We start from the raw sequence: 24,968 nt of genomic DNA on the forward strand, positions 1-24,968 counted from the left end.
ATTATTTTTAATTCATAGGAGTTGCTTTTCTTGGAGTGAGACATTTAACTGAAAAGGTCATTGCTCAGGAATCACTGCTTTTTCAGATTTTTCTTTTTTCTCAAATGTTTTGAGAAATACTGTTGTCATTTTTAATAGTGATCATGAAAAATACATTAAAGTTCAAAATTCATAACAACCGTATATAGTTTTTTTTTTTGGCAAATACAAGAATGTTTTATGTTCTTAATTTGAATGTGATACGTATTTTTAATTCTTTATTTTTCAAAACTTGATGAAGAAAAAATTGTAATTTGGAAGGTTTTAGGATACTATAATGGAGCAAACAGTCTCTCTTATGCCTGGGTATTTGGTTTGCTTTATTTATGATAGAACATGGAAATATTTTAAAACTAAGATTTGTTGAAAACCCCATATTATTAATATTGTTGTGTTAAAGGTATATCTATTGAACTGTCAGTGAAATATGAGACATTTTACCCAGTGACATTTTAAATGAATCTCATTGTAGGGGAAGCCTGTGGGAACACCAGATGCTGGCGCTTATTTCCGTGTGCTTGCAGAGCATGGAGTAGCTGCCTTGTTTACAGCACCAACTGCAATTAGAGCAATCCGTCAACAGGACCCTGGGGCAGCTTTGGGGAAGCAGTACTCTCTGACAAGGTGACGTTGGGATGCACAGGGCAAATGACATTAGAAAGTGCAATCAAAATGAATAAGTGAACATTATATTTTTTTCTGGTACTGCAATACTCTTATAGGAAGAGCCAAAAGATTCAGAGTGTTATTAAGAATAACTTGTCTAAATATAATTTTGAAATAGTTGGAATTTTAACTCTGCTTAGAGATTTTAAAATATTATATCATGTTAATTTCAGTTCAAATATTACCAAAATATTTCTTTTTAAAATCAGTCTTGTTATATTTTCCTTAAAAGGTAAAATGCCAATTCTGACTTAAAATGCACAGATAGATGGATACAGGTATACTAGCATCTGTCTTTTGAAAACAGAAGAATGGGTTAAATGAAGGGGCAGTATTTGAATGCATATATACAGATAAAATGTGAAAAATTATAGTCCAAATTAAATATGTTAAAAAAGTGAAGAACAAAGAGACTTAGGTAAACACAGAATAATAGAGACATCAGGACCACACTGATAGCATTCAACAGATCATTGTGGCAGAAAACTAACAAAGATATTTGGGACTCAACACTCAATCAAATGGACCTGACAGACATCCACAGAACACTCCACCCAACAACAACAGAATATTCATTCTTCTCATCTGCATATGAGAAATACTCTAAAATCGACCATGTGCTCAGCCATAAAGCAATTCTCAACAAATTAAAAAAAAATACCAGTGACACTCTCAGCCCACAATGAAATAAAAATAGAGATTAATATCAAGAAGTGGTCTGAAAATCATACAATTACATGGAAATTAAACAATCTGCTCCTCGTTGACTTTTGGGTAAACAATGAAATTAAGGTAGAAATCAAGAAATCCTTTGAAGTGAATGAAAACAAATGTACAACATACCAGATTCTCTGGGTCATACCTAATGTAGTGATAAGAGGAAACTTTATAGAACTACATGCCCACAAAAAAGTTAGAAAAATCTCAAATTAACAATGTAATGTCACACCTCGAGGAACTAAAAAACCAGAGCAGACCAATCCCAAAGCTAGCAGACAAAAGAAATCAACCAAATGAGATCTGAACTGAAAAAAATTTAGATGCTAAGAAACCATATGAAAGATCAATAAAACCAAAAGTTGAGTTTTTAAAGAATAAAAATCTTGATAGGCCACTAGCTAGACTATTTAAAAAAGAGAGAAGATCCAAATAAACTCAATCAGAAATGACAAAGGGAACATTAACACTGACTCAACAGAAATGTAAAAAATCCTGAGACAATTACAAATACCTCTATGCACACAAAGTAGAAAACCTAGAAGAAATGGATAAATTTCTGAAAACATACAATCTCTTGGGCCGAGGCAGGTGGATCATGCAGTCAAGACCATCCTGGCCAACATGATGAAACCCCATCTCTATTAAAAATACAAAAGTTAGCCAGGCGTGGTGGTGTGGGCCTGTAGTCCCACCTACTTGGAAGGCTGAGGCAGGAGAATTGCTTGAACCCAGGAGGCAGAGGTTGCAGTGAGCCAAGATCGCACCACTGCACTCCAGCCTGGCAACAGAGTGAGACTCCATTAAAAAAATAATAATAATAATACAAAAATAAAGAAAAAATTGAGCCCAGAAGAAATTGAAACCCTTAATGAACCAATAAGGAGTTCTGAAAATGAATCAGTAATAAAAAAAACCTACCAACCAGAAAAAGCCCTGGACCAGATGAATTCACAAGTGAATTCTACCAACATAAAGAAGAGCTGGTACCAATCCTACTGAAACTATTTCAAGCAGTTGATGGGGAGGGATTCCTTCCTAACTCATTCTATAAGGCAAGCATCATTCTGCTACCAAACTCTGGCAGAGATGCAATGAAAAAAGAAAACTTTAGTCCAGTATTCCTAATGAACATAGATGCAAAAATTCTCAACAAAATACCAGCAAACTGAATCCAGCAGCACATCAAAAAGCTAATCCACCATGATCAAGTAGGCTTTACTCTTGGAATGCAAGGTTGGTTCAACATATGCAAATCACTAAATATGAGTCATCACATAAAAATAACTAAAAACAAAACTATGTGATTATCTCAATAGATGCAGAAAATGATATAAATAAAATTTAGTATCCCTTCATTTTAAAACCCCAAACAAACAAGGCATCAATGGAACATACCTCAAAATAATAAGACTCATCTATAACAAATCTACAGCCAACAATATACTGAACAGGGAAAAGCTGGATGGATTCCCCTGGTAAACCACAACAAGACAAGGATGTCCACTCTCACTACTCCTATTCAACATAGTTCTGGAAGTCCTTGACAAAGTAATCAGTCAAGAGAAAAAAATAAAAGGCATCCAGAAGGAAAAGAGGAAGTCAAACTATCTCTCTTTGCAGATAATATGATTCTATACTTAGAAAACCCTATAGTCTCTGCCCAAAGGCTCCTAGATCTGATAAACAACTTCAGTAAAGTTTCAAGATCTAAAATCAATGTACAAAAATAAATAACATTTCTATACACCAATTATATCCAAGCTGAGAGCCATATAAAAAATGCAATCCCATTCACATTAGCAATGAAAAGAATAAAATACCTAGGAATATACCTACAGGGAGGTGAAAAATCTCTACAATTGGAATTACAGAACACTACTGAAAGAAATCAGTGATGACACAAATAAATGGAAAAGCATTCCATGCTCATGATTAGGAAGAAACAATATTGTAAAAATGGTCATACTGTCTAAAGCAATTTACAGATTAAATGCTATTCCTATCAAGTGATCAATGACACTTTTCACAGAAGTAGAAAAAAACTATTCTAAAATTCATATGGAACCAAAGAGAGCTCAAATAGCCAAAGCAATCTGAAACCAAAAGAACGAAGCCAGAGATATTATACTACCTGACTTCAAACTATACTACAAGGCTACATTAACTAAAATGGCATAGTACTGCCTCTGAAACAGACACATAGACCAGAGGAACAGGTTAGAGAACCCAGAAATAAAGCTACAGATCTACCACCATCTAATCTTTGACAAAGTTAACAATAATAAGCAATTGAGAAAGGACTCCATTCAATAAATGGAGCTAGGATAACTGGCTAGCCATATGCATAAGGTTAAAACCAGACCCCTTCATTTCACCATATAAAAAATCAACTCATCATGAATAAAAGACTTAAATATAAAACCTGAAACTATAAAAACCCTAGAAGAACTTATAGGAAATACCATTCTAGACATAGGCCCTGGCAAAGATTTCACGATGAAGACTCCAAAAGTAATTGCAAAAACAAAAACAAACAAAAAAAAACATACACCCAAAAAAAGCAAAAACTGACAAGTGCAATTAAACTAAAAAGCTTCAGGACAGCAAAAGAAACTATCAACAGAGTAAACAGACAACGTAGAGTATGGGAGACAATATCTGCCAACTACACATCAGAGAAAGATCTAATATCTGGAATATAAAAGGAGCTTAAACAATTCGACAAACAAAAACCAAACAATCCCATTAAGAAATGGGCAAAGGACATTGTATTAGTCCATTCCCACATTGTATAAGGAAATACCTGAGACTAGGTAATTTATAAAGAGAAGAGGTTTAATTGGCTCATGGTTTTGCAGGCTGTACAGGAAGCATGATGCTGTCATCTGCTCAGCTTCTGAGAAGGCCTCAGGAAACTTGGCAAAGACATGGGATCAACCTAAATGCCCATCAATGGTGGACTGGATAAAGAACACTGGGTACATATACACCATAGAATACTACACAGCCTTAAAAAGAATATCATGGCCTTCACGGCAATATGGATGGAGATGGAGACCATTATCCTAAGCAAATTAATGCAGGAACAGAAAACCAAATACTGCATGTTTACTCTTCTAAGTGTGAGCTAAATATTGAGTATGCATGGATACAAAGAAGGGAACAATAGACACAAGGGGTAGAGTGTGGAGGATCAGGATCAAAAAACTACTTCTCAGGTACTATGCTCGTTACCTGGATTACTTGATAATCTGTACACCAAACACCACAACACACAATTTACCCATGTAACAAATCTGCACATGTGACCCCTGAACCTAAGATACAAGTTGGAAAAAACAAAGTGAAGAAAAATATTTTATTTTTGTTTTGTAATAATGTGCTTTGAATAGTCTAGGTATTTTACTGCTGGCTTATGGATATATCTCTATCTATCTATCTATCTATCTATCTATCTATCTATCTATCTATATTTTTAAATTGAGACAGAGTCTCACTCTGTTGCTCAGGCTGGAGTGCAGTGGCATGACCTTGGCTCATTGCAACCTCTGCCTCCCAGGTTCCAGTGATTCTCCTGCCTCAGCCTCCCAAGTAGCTGGAATTACAGGTGCCTGCCACCATGCCTGGCTAATTTTTGTATTATTAGTAGAGACAGGGTTTCACCATTTTGGCCAGGCTGGTCTCAAACTCCTGACCTTAGGTTATCTGCCTGCCTCAGCCTCCCAAAGTGCTGGGATTACAAGAATGAGCCACTGTGCCAGGTCATGGACCTCCATTTTTATTTAATCTGATGCATAATCAAAGATAATTATAGCAAGTTGCATCTTCAAGGAGAATGCCAACATCAATCTCATTGAACCTCTTTGAATTAGTTTACTATCCTATAACTAAAAGAAGAGATGCATAGTTTACTCAAGTCGAAAAGTGGGCTTGAATTAAGGCAGCTTACATTGTATAAGTGAAATGCCAGAGTATTTTATTTTTATGTTTCTGTGGCCCAAGGGAATTAAAATAGATATTATGCCCTGAATCCCAGTGTCACTGTGACTGCCTGTGAACCATGTCAGAACCAATATCAACAAAGGCCTCTTCAGCTAAGACTTCCCAGTGTTAGAAAGACAAGAACAGTAGGATCTCTAAAGCCCTTATCATAATAGCCTGCACAATCAATGTCACTGCCACAAACTCATGCCCAGGTCAGTAAGGCATCTGTAGTCATCACTAACACTGATCTCAACTGGAGAAGCTGTATGGAGACTACACCACTGCACCCACCTAGTACCAGAACCACTGCACTCTGCCCAACCGATGCCCTCCGGCCCATCGTCAGGTGAAAGTTTTTCCCTATGAAAGTCATTCTCTGAAGTTTGGAAGAGGAGACTGTACCAGAAGATGCACAAGCATTAATGTGGGAATACCAGAAACATGAAAATGCAAGGGAACATGATGCCACCAAGGGAACATGAGAATTTCCCAGTATCTGACCCCCAAATTTACAGAAATTTATAAATTTATTGAAAAGGAATTTAAATTAATGATCTTAAGAAAACCAAGAGAGACAAAATAGTATACAAATAGAAAATTCAATGAAATCAGCAAAGTAATTCATGATCTGAATGACAAATTCAACAAAGAAATAGATATCATAAAAAAGAATCAGAAGTCTCTAAGCCAAAGATTTCAATCAATTAAGCAAAAAAAAAAAAAAAAAAACACAATAGAGAGCTTCAATAGCAGACTACATAAAGCAGAAAAACAATCTGTGAACTTGAAAATCAGTGTTTTGAAATGACTCATTCACAGGAAAAAACGAAAAAAGAATGAAAAGGGGTGAAGACAGCCTATGAGATTTATGGGACATCATTAAGTGAAGAAGTATTGCATTATGTTATTTAAGAAGGGAAGAGACAGAGAAAGGGACTAACAGCTTATTTAATGAGATAAATTCTGAAAAATTCTGAAAACTGACTAAGTCTTGGGAGAGATATGGATATTCAGATCCCTAAAGCTCACAGATCCCAAAATAGATTAATCTAAAGAGGCACATTATAATCATATTATCAAAAGTCATATACAGAGAGAATTTTAAAAGCAACAAAGAAAAACATCAAATTACATATAAGGGAATTTCCATGGACCATCAGCAGATTTCTCAGTAGAAGCCTTGCAGGCCAGGCGAGAATGGCATGACGCTGAAAGGAATAAGAATAAAACAAACACAAAACTGCTAGCCAGACATGCTGTCCTTCAGGAATGAAAGATAAATAAAGTGTTTCACAAATAAACAAAAGCTGAAGGAATTCATTATCATTAGACCTGCCTTATAAGAAATATTTAAGGAAGTCCTTCAGGGAGAAACAAAGGGATGATTATCACTAACATGAATACATATGAAAGTATAAAACTTTCTTCTAGAGGTAACGGTGGCACATAAATCATACATACACCTAGTATGAAGGTTAAAAGTCAATTAATTGATTAATAATAGCAAATACGTTGGTTAGAAGCACACAATGTAAAAAAATGCATATTTTGACATCAAAACAAATTGTGTATCAGGAGGAGCATGAAAATCTAGAGATTTTGTATGCAACAGAAGTTAAGTTTTTATCAGCTTAAAAAAGTACATTGTATCTGTAAGATTGTAACCAAGCAGCTTAGCTTCAAACTGCATTTTAAAAACTGTTTTTCTTTCTTTCCTCTTTTCTCCCCAGTATCAGGACACAGCATTGAGTCAAACTACAAATGCATTTTCTAGAACGTGCTGTGAACCTCCATTCTCTTTCCCTTTCCACTTTATCCAACCATTCCTTATGCACATTTATTTACCTAAATGCTTGTCAAATGCACATCATGCTCACTTATCTGGTCATGTATTTTATTAGAAGCTTCAGGACATGAATACTGACAAAGAACAGACACCTCCAGAATTCTCTCCCCATACAGACCACCAAAAATTGTAACTGGCAAAGGGTCCAGCTGCTCACTGCTTGTAGAAAGAAGCCAAAATAACAAGAGTGAGTTGTGATAAAAAGAGAGGAGGCTTTATTATCCATGCTGGCAAAGGGAAAAGTGGAAATGATTTTGGAAGAATTCCACCCACTTTTCCCCGTGTTAGCACAGACAATTAAAACTCCTCTCTTTTTATCACACTTTGTTCTTGTGATTTTGGTTTCTTCCTACAAGCGGCAAACAGCCAGAGCCTTTGCTGGTTACAAGATGTTTTGTGTAAACCTCATGGCAACCACAAAACAAAAATCTGCAACAGATACACAATTGATAAAGAGAAAGGAATCAAAGCTTAGCACTACAGAAATTATCAAATAACAAAGGTAGACAACAAAAAAGGAAAAAAGGAACACAGAAGCTACAAAATAACGAGAAGATAAATAAAATGGCAGTAGTAAGTTCTTACCTATTAATAATAACTTTGACTGTAAATGGATTTTGTTCTCTAACCAAAATCATGTAGTTGCTGAATGGATTAAACAAGATTCACTGAAATGACCCACTTAGGCCTTAAGGACACATGAAGGCTGAAAGTAAAAAGATGGAAGGGGAACGTCCATGTAAATGGTATCCATAAGAGAGCAGGAGTGGCTATACTTACATCTGATAAAATAGACTTCAAATCAAAAGCTGTCACAAGAGACACAGGTTATTTTTTAATAATAAAAGGGTCATTCATTAAGATAACCACTGTAAATATTTATACACCCAATATTGGATGAGCTAAATATATAAAGCAAATATTAATGAACATGAAAAGACAAATAGATAGCAATACAATATGGTACTTCAAAATCCCACTTTCAACAATGAATACATCAAGCAGACAGAAAATTAATAAGGTGATACTGGACTTAAATTGAACTTTTGACAAAATTGCCCTAACAGACATATACAGAACTTCCCTTCCAACAGAAACAGAGTACTTATTTTCCTCTAGTGTACACAGAACATTTTCCAGGATAGATTACATATTAGCCCACAAAAAAAGCCCTAACAAACTTAATAAGATTGAAATAATATTTAGTATAATTTTAGACCACAATGATATGAAACTATAAGTTAATAACTGGAGTAATCTTGTGTAGTTCACAAATATGTGGAAATTAAACAACATGCTCTTGAACAATCAATGGGTCAAAGAAGAAATCAAAAGAACAATTTAAAAACATCTTCAGGCAAATGATAATGGAAACACAATATACCAAAACTTATGGGATGCAGCAAAAGCAGTTCCAGGAGGAAAATTTATAGCAGTAAATGCCTACAATTAGAAAGAAGAAAGACCCCAAATAAATATTCTAGCATTACCCCTCAAGGAATGCAAAACAAATAAACAACTAACCAAAAATTAGCCGATGGAAATAATAAATATCAGAACAGCAATAAATCAAATAAAGTACAGAAAAACCATAAAAATAATTAATAAAACTAAAGTTCACTTTTTGAAGAACAACAAAATTTACAAACTCTTAATGAAAAGAAGAGAAAAGACTGAAATAAATAAAATCAAAAATAAAAGTGAAGAAATTCTAACAGGCTTCTCAAAATAAAGAGGATCGTAAGAGAATATTACGAAGAATTATATGCCAACAAATTGGATAAACTAGAGAAAATGGATAAATTCCTAGAAAAATATAAGCTACCAATATTGAGTCAATTAAAGTGATTTGAGAAGTAATTAAAACCCTTCCCACAAAGAAAAGCCCAAAACCGGATGATTTTAGAGCTGAATTTTACCAAACATTCAAAGAATAATTTATATCAATATTTCTAAAACTCTTCTGAAAAATAAAGCTAGAAGTATACTTCCAGACACATTTTATGGGGCCAGCATCATCTTAACACCTAAGTTAGATAAAGATATCACAAGAAAACTATGGTTAATTTCTCTGAGGAACATTCATGCAAAAATTCTTAGTAAAGTATTATCAAAACAAATCGAACAACACATGAAAAGATTATACATTGTGTTCATGTGAGATTTTTCCATGGCATGCAAAACTGATTTAACGTACGTAAATCTATCAGTGTGATACATCACATTAACAGGATCATCATAATTAACACAAAAAAAGCATTCAACAAAATCCAACATCCTTTCTTGATAAAAACCTTCAACAGTTTAGGTATAGAAGGAAGGTTTATAATAATAAGGCTTTATGAAAAACCCACAGCTAACATTATAATCACTGGAGAGAACTGAAAGCTTCCACTAAGATCTGGTAAGGCAAGACTGCCTACTCATGCCACTTCTATTCAACATAATACTGGAGTACTAGCAAGAACAATCAGACAAGAAACAGAAATTAAATGTATCTAATTGAAAAAGAAGAAGTAAAATTATCTCTATTTGCAGATGATGTGGTCCTATATGCAAAAACCTCCAAAGATACCACAAAAACGTTATTACTAATAAATGAAATCACTAAATTGCAGAATACAAAATCAGCATACAAAAATCAGTGGCATTTTTCTACACAAATAATGATCTAACTGAAAAGAAATAAAGAAAAACCCCATATACAATAACATTGAAAAAATAAAATAAAATACTTTGGAATAATTTTAACCAAGGAGGTGGAAAACTATATTGGTACTGTAAAACTTTACATTAAAACTATAAAATATTAATGAAAGAAATTGAAGAAAACACAAATAAGTGGAAAGATAGCCCATTGCTCATGGATTGTAGGATTTAATATTATTAAAATATCCATACTATCAAGAGCAATACACAGATTCAATGCAATCCCTATCACAATCCCAATGGCATTCTTCACGGAAATAGTAAAATTATCCTAAAATTTGTGTGAAAACATAAAAGACCCCAAGTAGGCACAGCTATTCTGAGAAAACAACAAAGTTGGAGGCATCACACTTCCTGATTTAGAAGTATATTATAAAGCTATGGTAATCAAAGCAGTAGCTTACTGGCATAAAAACAGAAAAATAGATCAGTGTGGCACAGGACAGAGAGCCCAGAAATAGATCCAAACATATATGGTCAACTAAGTCTTGACAAGCACACCAGGAAGACACAATAGGGAAAAATAGTCTCTTTAATAAATGGTGTTGATAAAACTGGGTTTCCACATATAAAAGAAGGAAATTGGATCCTTAACCTACATTATACACAAAAATCAACTCAAAATGGATAAAAGACCTAAGTATAAGACCAGAAATAATAAAACTTCTGGAAGAGAACATGGGGGAAAAGCTTCTGGCTGTTGGACTTGGCAATGGTTTTCCGTATTTCATATCAAATGCTCAGGCCACAAAAGCAAAAATAAATAAATGGAATTACATGAAACTAACAAGCTCTGCACAGCAAAGGAAACAGCTAACAAAATGAAACAGCTGCCTATGAAGTGGGAAAGACATTCACAACTCATATATCTGATAAAGGGTTAATATCTAAAATTTTATAAAGAACTCATACGGTTCAATTATGGAAAAACTAATAACCTGTTCAAAAAATGGGCAAAATACCTGGAAACACATTTCTCCAAAGAAGGCATAAAAATAGCTAGCATGTATATGGAAAGGTGTTCAACATCATTAATTTTCAGGGTAATGCAAATGAAAACACTATGGGATATCACCTCATATCCATTAGATGGCTATTATCAAAAAGCAAAAGATAACAAATGTTGACAAATGTGTGGAGTAAAGGAAACTCTTGTACTCTGTTCTTGAGAATGTAGATTGTTACAGCATTTTGGAAAACAGTATGGAGGTTTCTAAAGAAATTAAAAATAGAACTACCATATGATCCAGCAATCCGTCTTCTGGGTATATACTCAAAGGAAATGAAGTCACCACCTCATAAACATATTTGCATTCCCATGTTCATTGTGGCATCATTCACAATAGCAAAGGGATAGAAACAACCTGTGTCTGTTGATAAACAAATGGATAAAGAAACTGTGGTACATATATACAATGGAATACCATTTCGTTCTAAAAAAGAATGAGATTTTGCCAGTTGCCACAACATAGATGAAGCTGGAGACACTACGTTGTTAAATAGGTCAGACACAGAAAAATATTACATCATCTCATTTATATGTTAAATTTTAAAACAACAAAAAAAATAAACAATACAGATATAGAGAAGAAAACCATGGTTACCAGGATTGGAAGAAAGGGGAATGAACAGATATTCAGATGAAAAGGTCAGAAGATACAAAGTAGCAGGTATGTAGGATGAACAAGTCTAGAGATCTAGTGTACAACATATAACTTTCCAACTTTAGCAACCACCATTAATAAAATTAAACAAGAAAATGTACAAGCAAAAAGTTAATTTCTTCATAAAGTTACCAATATTTATTTCTAAAAGCTCTTAGAGATACCTATGTCCTATCTACTGCACAAATATGAGCTCACATTCAGAGCTAACACTCCGGTTAGAATGATAAAATGACAATGCTTGTATGTCTGGCTGTCTTTGAGTTTGTGGTGGAGTTGCATATAAGCATTTCAAATATCCAGCTCTCATTATTACTAAATCATTTTTTTCATATAGCTACCAATTACCACAACAGTTGTCAAATCAGACAAGTAAATAATATAAACCCATTTTGTGAAAAAATAAAAAGTTATAATTTATACAAGTTAAAAAAGCATTACCTCTATCTGTTTCCTATATTTTAAAGCAACAAGGGTTGTTTGAGTTTATTTTTATCCCTCTGGCGCTTAGAATAAAAATTTTAGTTCAGGAGGAAGTTTTTTATTAAATTGAGAAAGCAAGTTGAGGCTGATAGCAGAGAAATGGTTGCTATCTTATTTGGGTATGTATGACTCAAGGTTACACAGGTAAGCCTGAGGCTACATAAATATGAATGTGCCCAAATCTGGAGTGGTTTTAAATCCTCTAATGATGTAGAAAGCAGGAAAGCAAATTAGAAGGATGACATTATTGCTAAGCAAATTTGAGAATAGGATACCGCTAAAGGGAAGTAAATTATATTCACTGGCTAAAAAAACTTATACTTTTTTATTTAGTATTTTTTTGAATTTAGAGATATTCAGAGTATCTCTTCTGTGATATGCTTGATAAAAGATATTGAAAAGTGTGGTTATTGAACAAACCTAAAAATTTAAAGATGATATATATCTCTGATAGGTTAGTAAATAATGAAACTGATCTAGCCTTAGGAATATGATAATTTTCATATATTATATCAAAATAATATTTATGGTTTCAAGTTTATGTCATTACTTTAAAAAATATTTCATATGAAGTAGAAGTAATTTAATAGGGAACTATGTATACATTTATATTTTAACTTTTATTGAGGTATACATACAGAAAAGAACATAAATCAGAATTTTAAAAGTTATAATTATTACAAAGTGAACATATCCATTGAACACATCCAGATCAAGAAATAGCACATATCCTGCATTGCAGAAGCCCTCTCTTTTGTCCTTTCCCAACCATTATCTCTTCTTGGCTTCCCAAAAATATGCCTTACCCTGACCTGTATCACTGTATATTAGTTTTGCTTGTTTTTTTGAACTTGATATAAATGGAATCATACAGAATGTATCTTTGATACCTGGCTTCTTTCATTTACTTAATGCCTTGAACTTCATCCATAAGGTTGTGCGTCAAAGTGGTTCTTGCATTTTGATTGCTCATTAGATCACTCTTCATGAGTATTTCAGTTTACTTACCTATTTTGCAGTTGAAATAATTTTTACTTTTATTTTTTAAGTTGGCAGATACAGTCATACATTTACTCTGTACAACATGATGTTCAATTCCAAAGTACAGATACACTGTGGAAGGACTAAACCTAGCTAATTAACACATGCATTACCTCACATAGTTACCATTTTTGTGGTGAGAACACTTTACATTTATTCCCCTAGCATTTTTCAAAAAGAATATGTTAACTTTCGTCATCATGTTATTCCCAAGTCATCTTGGAGTTATTTCCCCTATTTAACTGAAATATTGTAGTATTTGGCCAATACCTTCCAACTACCCTCTCCTGCTCCACCCACCCTAGCTGCTGGCAACCACCATTCTATTCTCTATCAGATCAGCAGTCGAATGCTTTTTTGATTGTTTCTAATTTTTTGACTCTTATACACTTGCAGCATTAATAATACATGTCTTTTTGGTGTCCATACACATATATTGCTGTTGAGCATATATAAGGTATAATGGCTACATTACAGAGTATGTCAAACAGTTTTCCAAGGTTATTCACCAATTTACACACTCACTTGCAGTGTGTGATTGTTCTAGAGTTTCCATGTCTTCACCAGAACATGATATTTTCAGTATTTTAAATTCTGACCATTCTGATTGTCATGTAGTGATATCTCATTATCATTTAATTTGCATGTCAAAGTTGTTAATGAGGTTGAATGAAGTTGATCACCTTTGAATAATTTTTTGGCCATTGGAAGATCCTCTTTTATAACATGCTTATTCAAGTCTTTTGCAAATTTTATTTTCTCTTTCTTGTTAATTTGTAGGAGCTTTTCATGCTTTATTTTGGAGCCAAGTCCTTTACTGATTTATATGTATTATAAACAATCTTCTCCAGCTTCTGACTTAAATTTTCCTTTTACCATCACCGTGGTGACTTCTGATAAAAAGATGTGCCTTCTTATCAATAGTTTTCTTTTTGATTACTGCTTTTCAAGTCTTATTTAAGACATAGGTGTTTTTCCTGTATTTCATTTTCTAGAAATTTTATTGTTCATTTTACCTTTCATACTTAACAACTATAATCTATCTGGAATAGATTTGTATGTATGACATGAAGTAAGAGGCTGAGTTTTATTTTTTTCCTTATGTATGTCCATTTGATCAATTTCGATTTATTTAAATGGCCATCCTTTTCTCACTGCTGTGCAGTAACACTTTTGTCATGACAGTGCCTACAAATACCTCGTTTGCTTCTTGATTCTATTCTGTTCCATTGGCCTACTTGTTTGTATTCACATTACTCTTACATTGTCTTTATCACTATAGATTTATAACAGATCTTTATCTACTATTAATATATCAGGCTTGTTCTTTTTCAAATTTGTTTTGAATATTCTTGGCCCACTTTATTTCTAAACAGATTTTAGTATCAGCCTAGCAGTTTCAAACACAAAAACGTAGAGATAGAGAGAGAGAGAAACTTTACATTGAATTTACAGATTGATACAGTGAAAAAGTCCATGTTAACAAGTATATCTCTTTGTTTATTTAGGAATTTAATTTCTCTCAATGATTTTTGGCTTACTGTGTGAAAATCTTGCATATCTTTTTATATTTAAGAAATTTTATTTTTATGCTATGGTCAATGGTATTGTTTACATTTGCATTGTTTGGTCCTGATATAACAACGTGTAACTGTTTTTGTATAATGACCAATTTCTAAAGATCTTCCCTAAGTCACTTATTAATTGTAGTAGTTTTAATGTATATATGTATGATTGTATTATGTACAGAGTCATGTAGAAAAGTATCAATTTTATTTCTTCTTTTTTGCCATTTATTTCTTTTTCTTACTTTATTCCTAGGATCCTCCAGTAAAGTATTTAATAGAATTGGTGGTAAAGCTCATTTTTGTCTCATCCAGATTATCAGGAAGAAAGCTTTCAATATTCGTTATTAAGGAAAATGATTTTAGCGTTTTTTGTTATTAATGTATTATTTGTTTGGAGAAAAGCTATCAAATTAACAAAGTTTCTATTTTTGGTGTTTGGGATTTTATCTATGTTTTTTCTTCATCTTCTGGTGACCATATGAATTTTCCCTCTCTTATTCTATTAGGAGTTAATGTGGTGAATTATAGTGACTGATTTTTTTAAGTGTCAAATAACTCTTACAATCTTGAAATAAACACATCTTGGTTAATATATTATGCTTTTTAAATATAGCTGAACTTAATTTGCTGACATTTTGTCGAAGATTTTTTTTTTGGTAGACCTTGTTTTTAGAGCAATTTTAGATCACAGCAAAATTTTGTGGAAAGTTCAGAGCTTCTATATATCTTATGTTTTCATAAATGCACAGCCTCCCCTACTATGAACATCTCACATTACGGCTGTATCTCCTTTAAAATTGATGAACCTATATTGATACTCCATTATCATCCAGAATCCATAATTTAAATATATTTTCATTCTTGGTATTGAACATTCTATGAAGTTTAACAAAAGTATTGTGACATGTATCCATCACTGTAGCATGGTTTTACCTGCCCTAAAAATCTTCTATGCTCCACCTGTTATTCCCCCCTTCCTTTCTATTTTTGGAGATTTCTTTAAAATCTAGATTTTTAGTCAAGATTGATCTCTTATTTTCCTTTCTTATACTCTTACTGGTTTTGGTTTCAGGGTTTTGCTCGTCTCATATAATGGGCATGGAAGTCATTTTCCCCACTATTATCTGGAAGATTTTATGTACAATTAATTTTATTTAAATGTTTTGAAGTATTTAAAAATCAAATAAAACTCCAGAAGTGACATTATGGGAAGGTTTTTAAGTTATGAATTCAATTTCCTGTGATGCAGACTGCTTCTTAAATCTGTGGCTTGATATCTTTCACTTATTTTCAAAACTTTTCCGTCTCTTCAAATACTTCTTCTACTTTATTTTCCCTTTTTAAACTTTGATACTTTAATGACACATATGTTAGAACTTTTTACCATATCACCTATATTTCATAGGCTCTATTTGATGATTTTTCTGCTTTTTTTTTCACAGTTGCAGTTAGATGATTTTACTGTGACCTCTAGTTGTATTTAAACTTTCACTGAGTTTATAATTTCTTAACATTTTTCAGTTTAAATATTTTCATTTGATTATTTATTATAATTTCCAGTTCTCTGCTAATATTCTACATATATTTCCTGAACATATTCATCCAAGTTATATTTGAGTCTATAGCAAAAATAACTGATTTTATATGTGTCTTTCTAATGTCTCTTTTTTCTCTTGAGAGTTTAATCATATGGTCTTATCTTCCATTATATCACTGTTATAAGAAAATAGCTATTTTGGCCGAGCGCGGTGGCTCATGCCTGTAATCCCAGCACTTTGGGAGGCCAAGACTGGTGGATCACGAGGTCAGGAGTTCGAGACCAGCCTGGCCAACATAGTGAAACCCCATCTCTACTAAAAATACAAAACATTAGCCAGGCATGGTGGTGGGTGCCTGTAATTCCAGCTACTTGGGAGGCTGAGGCAGTAGAATGGCTTGAATCTGGGAGGCAAGTTTACAGTAAGCCAAGATCGTGCTCTTGCACTGCAGCCTGGGCGACAAAGCAAGACTCCATCTCAGGAAAAAAAAAAACAGAAAGAAAAAAGAAAATAGCTATATTGAGATACCAGATGTTTTAATATCCCCACAGAGTGATTCTGACAGGCAATTGTCTTAAGGAAAGATCACTTCTATTCAATTAGGAATGCAGCTGATTTGAAGCTAGACTCCAATATTTGAGAGGGTTGGTTTCTTTCCAGTTTACCTCCATTATTAGGTATCCCTCTTCAGGTGTGCAAACTGAATACCTGGGTGTTTTATGTCACCTTTTTTCCATTGTGAATTTTAATCTTTGATTTTCCTTTCCCAAGAAATTATTATGACTGGATTTACCATCTAGTTTCAATGCCTATCAGTCAGCCACATAGTTTTTGTTCAGTTTATCAGATCTTCAAGTACTGTTTCCAATTAGCAAGTGTCCCAAGAAGGAAAGCAGTAAGACAATCAGTCTTATATCTGTCTACATTTTTCTTTTTGGCCTTTTGATGCCTTAAGTGCTATTGCCTTTGAGTTCTCTGATGTATTCAAAAGCTATTTCATTTTTATATTTTTTCCAGCTTGTTTGGTTGTACTTGAGAAAAAGAGAGAGATGCAGAGTTGTACTTGAAAAAGGGAGAGAGAGAGAGATGAGAAAGAGAGGAGAAATTGTTGGGCAAAATGCTAGTCAGCCATTGACAGAAGAGTCAAATACATGTGTAATATTAACACTGGCGTCTTTACATTTTAAAAGTGAATTCTAATGGGGAGCAAATAGAAGAAAATTGAATGTAGGGAAAAGGAAGATAACCACAGGTATATTGATGGCAAAAAATAATGATAATCTGTCATGTGAACCAGAAGTCGATGAGGCATCACTGAAATAATCTATTTTTATTTAACATCTGTTGGCACAAGTGAAGAGTAATTTTTGCTTGTTTGGTAGTTTATGGACCTTGAAGGAAATATTCACTTTTATTTTTTATTTTTTTGCCGTTACTTTATTCCCTGAAAATTCTTCATCAGATTTGTCTTTAGCTTTTTATTCATTTCTATTTTGGACCAAAATTAATTTGACAACATTATCATTTTTCCATTCCCCTTTTGCTTAATTTTCAGCTTCATTTTAGTCTTGAGTTGTGTTCAATTTTATATAAAATTAGGGAAAGGTGCATAGGTCTCATGCCCATTCATTTTCTCTCCTCTCCTTTTTTTCTATTCTGAATATTATTATTTTGTTTATAGTATTATAGATTTTAAAGCAGATAAATCTTTCCATGTGTTACTATCATCAGAAATTATCTACACATTTAATAGTCAATAATAATCTATGACAGCATTCTCCAATAAACTAATCTCTACAATATGATAGGCACATGTGATTATTAAACTCTTGAATTGGGTTAGTATTACCGAGAAATTTATATTGTAAGTTTTTTTTAAATTTTAACTAATTTAAATTTTAAATGGCCACATGTGGCTAGTAGCTACTATATTGTACAGTCAGATCTAGAACATATATAATTAACTTAGGTAAATTTACCATCCAGAGGGCCCAAATTACTCTACAAAAATGTCTAATTTTAACTTTTGTAAAATATATATTTACACAAAATATATTTTTGAATTTTCCACTGTAGGCATTTATTCCTTTGTTTTATTACTAAAATACTGTCAAGGTCATTAATGAGGAATTTAGCTGTTGAAAATGTTACTTTTTTTTTTTTTACAAATCACTATACTTCTTGAAACAATAAGAAGATATCTGATGGCTAAGATAACTATAAAAATACTAAGATTTGTTGTTTCAATTATTATCATGGTTACAAAAAGGACAGATCACTTAGTGTAGTTTTGTTTACTAAAAGGAATTGAGAGTTAAATTATATTTGATTACATATTTATGATATTATATTGTTTCATTAATTATATCTTATTCTTAAATTTTATTTAGATTTGTATTCTGTTCATGTTCATTAGTATTATACAATTAGCAGTCTGTAATTGATAAAATAACAATAACTTTTTGATAGTTTGAGGAATTTTAATACAAAAATAAATGGATAGTTTCTAGCATATTTAGGGAAAGAAGTCATCCGTATTAAAGACTTTGGCATTTTTCTGAACCACTAATGATCTCACAATTTTTCCTTTGCATTCAATAAATAGTAAAGTGATTTTAATGGAAATGGAAGGGATTTTTCTGACTTTCAGAGACGAAACCACTTTTATCATCCATTGTGGAATATTGTACCTTTCAATTTATTAGTGCCAGAATGACGATTGCTATAATAATGATATTAAAAAGAACAGTAAACAAGTTTAGGAATAAAAGCAATAGGAATATACTGCAAAAACATAGTAATAAATACTAAGTTTTAAAATATATAATAGTGAAATTTGCCATCAGATAAGAGCTCAGTGCTAATGCATGGTTTATTATTATAATCAATTACTTAGATTAATTGTAGTTTATGTGGTAGAGACTAGGGGATAGTCAAAAAAATTACAACTTGCAAAAATGTTGGTAATATCAAGATATCAGGTGTCCCTTGGTTTGCTAAAAATCTGTATTTTAATTTTTTAATTGACGATGTTGTACATCACGTTTTTAGTAGTGAATGTTTTTGGAGTTCTCGATCTCTAGTTTCATATATAAGCCAAAGACATGGGCATTTGAACCATCTAGATTTCTTTAAACTAATTTATGGCTTAACAGGCATTGGAAATGTGATATTAAGACCTGTAAAATTATTCGTTTTGGTTGCTCTTTGCCTACACTGCTGGGATCAGCCAAACCTATCATTTTATAAATTTTAATGTGTTATCTAAATGTGTAGTGTCTTTCATCACAGGAGTTTTCTAAAATATCAGAAAAGTGTTTGAATAACATAAGATTAAAAACATGGCCCTACTTTTCAGTCCTAGGATTATCAACATTATGGCCTTTATATTTTTCATTTTGTCTTGTTTTTACATAGCATTTAAAGTTATAGGTATATGAACCTCATTTTAAACATTAAAACTTTACACTAATCTTTGTTATACGTTAACCTACTTTTAATAATTTAATGTTTAAATAATTTTTTCATTCTGCTATAACAGTTACCTCAGATGAGGTCATTTTTGATCATCAAATTTTAATCTCAAATTACAAATATATACATTTCATTACTTAAATTTTATCTCATATTGCAAATGGAGATGTAATTTGTCAAAAAAGTTGTGTCCTTTTTTTTTTCCTAGTCTCTGCCTCTTATTCATTCTCTTCCTTGCTCTCCCATTTTCTTCCTTACTTTTTATCCCCCTTCCTTGTTCTCAAAGGTTTAAAGATTACCCTAGCAGCATTGCATACTGTTAGAGGGTACTCACAAAAATTATTCAAATAATTTCTTTTTTTTTCTTTTTTTATTATTATTATTATACTTTAAGTTTTAGGGTACATGTGCACAATGTGCAGGTTAGTTACATATGTATACAGGTGCCATGCTGGTGTGCTGCACCCATTAACTTGCCATTTAGCATTAGGTATATCTCCTAATGCTATCCCTCCCCACTACCCCCACCCCACAACAGTCCCCGGAGTGTGATGTTCCCCTTCCTGTGTCCATGTGTTCTCATTGTTCAATTCCCATCTATGAGTGAGAACATGTGGTGTTTGGTTTTTTGTCCTTGCGATAGTTTACTGAGAATGATGATTTCCAATTTCATCCATGTCCCTACAAAGGACAAGAACTCATCATTTTTTTATGGCTGCATAGTATTTCATGGTGTATATGTGCCACATTTTCTTAATCCAGTCTATCATTGTTGGACATTTGGGTTTGTTCCAAGTCTTTGCTAAATAATTTCTTAATAAAGACTAGTAATAGGTTGTTCTCTTATCTGAAATATAAAATGATGCTTCTGTGTCTATATCAGGACATGTACATTTTAACTTTGGCATTTATTGTGCTAAAGATAGATAATTTTGAATATGCAGTTGAGAAATATACCAGTGGGCAGCTACTCAAATATTATTTTTGACAGTGGATTGTACCATTATGTGCAGTCCTGTAAAGATGCCTAATTATTAAACCAATCATACTCTAAATTTTGGAAATCTGTTGAGGTAACAGTTTATTTATAAAACATTAAGTAATAGATTGTCTTAGCTGCATGCCGTGATACTTGCATACCTACACATGTGCATGCATACAGATCCATGTCAGAATAAATTATTAGCATAATTATTTGAGCAGGAATTGAGTATGTAGTATTAAATTAAAATTTTTCTTCATCCAGGCCAGTGTAAGAATTCTGTTGTTTCTTCAGAAAGTCATGATCTACCTCTACACTGTCCCATATGGTAGCCTCTGGCCTCATGTGGTTATTGAACTCTTGAAATACCCTCACGTGGCTATTGAGCTCTTGAAATGTGACAAGTCCAATTTGAGATTTGGTATTTAAAAAAGACTGGAAGATGTCTCACCAGTAATTTTTATATTCATTGCATGTTGAAATAATAACATTTTGGATATATGTGTTTTAATAAAATATATTATTAGAGCTAATTTGACCTTATTCTTTTTTTTTCTCTGAATGTGGCTACTAGAAAATTTTAAACTAGATATATTTTTTGGATTTGTAGCTCACATTATATTTCCATTGGACCATACCAATTGTATTAGCCCATTTTGCATTGTTGTAAAGGAATACCTGAAGCTGGATAATTTACATAAAAAAGAGATTTATTTCAGCTCATGGGTCTGCAGACTGTACAAGAAGCACAATGCCACATCTGCTTCTGGTGTGCCCTCAGAAAGCCTACAATCATGGTGGAAGGCTGAAGGAGAGCAGGCATCTCACATAGCGAGAGAGGAAGCAAGAGGGAAGAGGGGAGGTGCCTGGCTCTTTAAACCAGCTATCATATGAATAAGTAGAGTAAGTGAGAACTCACTTATTATGATGGGGAGGACATGAAGCCTCTCCACTAGGCCCCACCTTCAACACTGGGGGGTCACATTTCAACATGAGATTTGGAGGGAACAGATATCCTAACTATATCACCAATTTAGTTCATCCTCATGACTCCAACTACATTATTGCAAAAAAATAAAATGTAATAAGATAATTTTATTCTCTGAATATCTTTATATTAGCAGATTTTTTTTTTATTTTCTCAGAAAATGAATGTGGATTAGTAACAGCACATTGGATGTTTTATCACAATTTAACTAAAACCTTTTTGACACCCTTATAGATATAAAGGTATCATCTTCTATAAATGAAAATTACCATGAATAATTCTAGGTGATTGCACTTCACAGATAGACATCATTTATCAGTGATTCATTTATACTCAGAAATTAATTATTGTGTATTTTCAATAGCTGTTTAAAACCTCTATTTTCTGTAGAATAATTAAACTGTTACTTTTTTCTCACTACTGCGGTCAAATGCACCTTCAGGGCCAAGATTATCTATAAAAATTGGGGAAGATGTTAAAATAAAATTGGTAGCATGAGAACTTGAAAATTTTCTTTGTTTTGTGGCCCATCTTCTATTGAAGTTCATGCTATCTCTTTGTAATACCCTCTCCCCACTCTTCAGACCTCCCTTTAGCCTTTTTAATCAACAAGTCACAGACTTTCTTTTTACTCTCCACTGCTATGATACTTGAGTGATTTTTAATACTATCTTGAAGAGAATCCTTCTATGAAAATACTCCTCTTTCCCTCCGTGTCTTTCACTGTTAGACCTTCTCAGCTACCATAAACGCTATCATCCTTCAGAACAGACACGTTTTCAAGATCTCTAAATTTGAAATTGCCTTCTGTCTACAGTGACACCCTATTTTTCTCATCTTGCCTTCATTTTCATCAAACTTTTTCTTAAGTGACTTCAAGTCATCTACCTCACTATTTTTCCTTGTATTTTTCTTTTATTCTGGTTATTACTGCCTTGCCTTCCTATAATTCCCGCCTAGTCTAGAGTTTACAGACAGCTTTTCCAGCATCGATTTCCCATCCCTTGTATCACACCCCAATCTGTGCTACCCCTGCTTAGCCTCCCAGCTCACTGATTGTGTCCATAAAAAACAACTGGCTGTTCTCAAGTCTTTTCTTTTCTTTTTTTTTTTATATATATTTTTTTCATATACTTTTTTTTTCCTTTATTATTATTATTATTATACTTTAGACTCTGTGGTACATGTGTGCAATGTGCAGGTAAGTTACATATGTATACATGTGCCATGCTGGTGTGCTGTAACCACCAACTCGTCATCTAGCATTAGGTATATCTCCCAATGCTATCCCTCCCCCTTCCCCCCACCCCACAACAGTCCCCGAAGTGTGATGTTCCCCTTCCTGTGTCCATGTGTTCTCATTGTTCAATTCCCACCTATGAGTGAGAATATGCGGTGTTTGGTTTTTTGTTCTTGGCGATAGTTTACTGAGAATGATGATTTCCAATTTCATCCATGTCCCTACAAAGGACATGAACTCATCATTTTTTATGGCTGCATAGTATTCCATGGTGTATATGTGCCACATTTTCTTAATCCAGTCTATCATTGTTGGACATTTGGGTTGGTTCCAAGTCTTTGCTATTGTGAATAATGCTGCAATAAACATACGTGTACATGTGTCTTTATAGCAGCATGATTTATAGTCCTTTGGGTATATACCCAGTAATGGGATGGCTGGGTCAAATGGAATTTCTAGTTCTAGATCCCTGAGGAATTGCCACACTGACTTCCACAAGGGTTGAACTAGTTTACAGTCCCACCAACAGTGTAAAAGTTTTCCTATTTCTCCACATCCTCTCCAGCACCTGTTGTTTCCTGACTTTTTAATGATTGCCATTCTAACTGGTGTGAGATGGTATCTCATTGTGGTTTTGATTTGCATTTCTCTGATGGCCAGTGATGGTGAGCATTTTTTCATGTGTTTTTTGGCTGCATAAATGTCTTCTTTTGAGAAGTGTCTGTTTATGTCCTTCGCCCACTTTTTGATGGGGTTGTTTGTTTTTTTCTTGTAAATTTGTTGGAGTTCATTGTAGATTCTGGATATTAGCCCTTTGTCAGATGAGTAGGTTGCGAAAATTTTCTCCCATTTTGTAGGTTGCCTGTTCACTCTGATGGTAGTTTCCTTTGCTGTGCAGAAGCTCTTGAGTTTAATTAGATCCCATTTGTCAATTTTGGCTTTTGTTGCCATTGCTTTTGGTGTTTTAGACATGAAGTCCTTGCCCATGCCTATGTCCTGAATGGTAATGCCTAGGTTTTCTTCTAGGGTTTTTATGGTTTTAGGTCTAACATTTAAGTCTTTAATCCATCTTGAATTGATTTTTGTATAAGGTGTAAGGAAGGGATCCAGTTTCAGCTTTCTACATATGGCTAGCCAGTTTTCCCAGCACCATTTATTAAATAGGGAATCCTTTCCCCATTTCTTGTTTTTGTCAGGTTTGTCAAAGATCAGATAGTTGTAGATATGTGGCATTATTTCTGACGGCTCTGTTCTGTTCCATTGATCTATATCTCTGTTTTGGTACCAGTACCATGCTGTTTTGGTTACTGTAGTCTTGTAGTATAGTTTGAAGTCAGGTAGTGTGATGCCTCCAGCTTTGTTCTTTTGGCTTAGGATTGACTTGGCGACCTGGGCTCTTTTTTGGTTCCATATGAACTTTAAAGTAGTTTTTTCCAATTCTGTGAAGAAAGTCATTGGTAACTTGATGGGGATGGCATTGAATCTGTAAATTACCTTGGGCAGTATGGCCATTTTCATGATATTGATTCTTCCTACCCATGAGCATGGAATGATCTTCCATTTGTTTGTATCCTCTTTTATTTCTTTGAGCAGTGGTTTGTAGTTCTCCTTGAAGAGGTCCTTCACATCCCTTGTAAGTTGGATTCCTAGGTATTTTATTCTCTTTGAAGCAAATGAATGGGAGTTCACTCATGATTTGGCTCTCTGTTTGTCTGTTATTGATGTATAAGAATGCTTGTGATTTTTGTACATTGATTTTGTATCCTGAGACTTTGCTGAATTTGCTTATCAACTTAAAGAGATTTTGGGCTGAGACAATGGGGTTTTCTAGATATACTATCATGTCATCTGCAAACAGGGACAATTTGACTTCCTCTTTTCCTAATTGAATACCCTTTATTTCCTTCTCTTGCCTAATTGCCCTGGCCAGAACTTCCAACACTATGTTGAATAGAAGTGGTGAGAGAGGGCATCCCTGTCTTGTGCCAGTTTTCAAAGGGAATGCTTCCAGTTTTTGCCCATTCTG

General features: G+C 33.4%; 1 protein-coding gene across 1 annotated transcript in view; it reads left to right on the top strand.

Moving 5' to 3' along the window:
* ACSS3 (acyl-CoA synthetase short chain family member 3) overlaps positions 1 to 24,968 on the top strand; it is a 177,394-nt gene that overhangs the window by 92,612 nt on the left and 59,814 nt on the right. The window contains 1 exon segment of the mRNA NM_001131409.1: positions 512 to 663. Within this exon segment, the coding sequence (NP_001124881.1) occupies positions 512 to 663 (152 nt within the window).

Source organism: Pongo abelii, chromosome 10 (assembly GCF_028885655.2).
Source record: "Pongo abelii isolate AG06213 chromosome 10, NHGRI_mPonAbe1-v2.0_pri, whole genome shotgun sequence".
Taxonomy (NCBI): Eukaryota; Metazoa; Chordata; class Mammalia; order Primates; family Hominidae; genus Pongo; species Pongo abelii.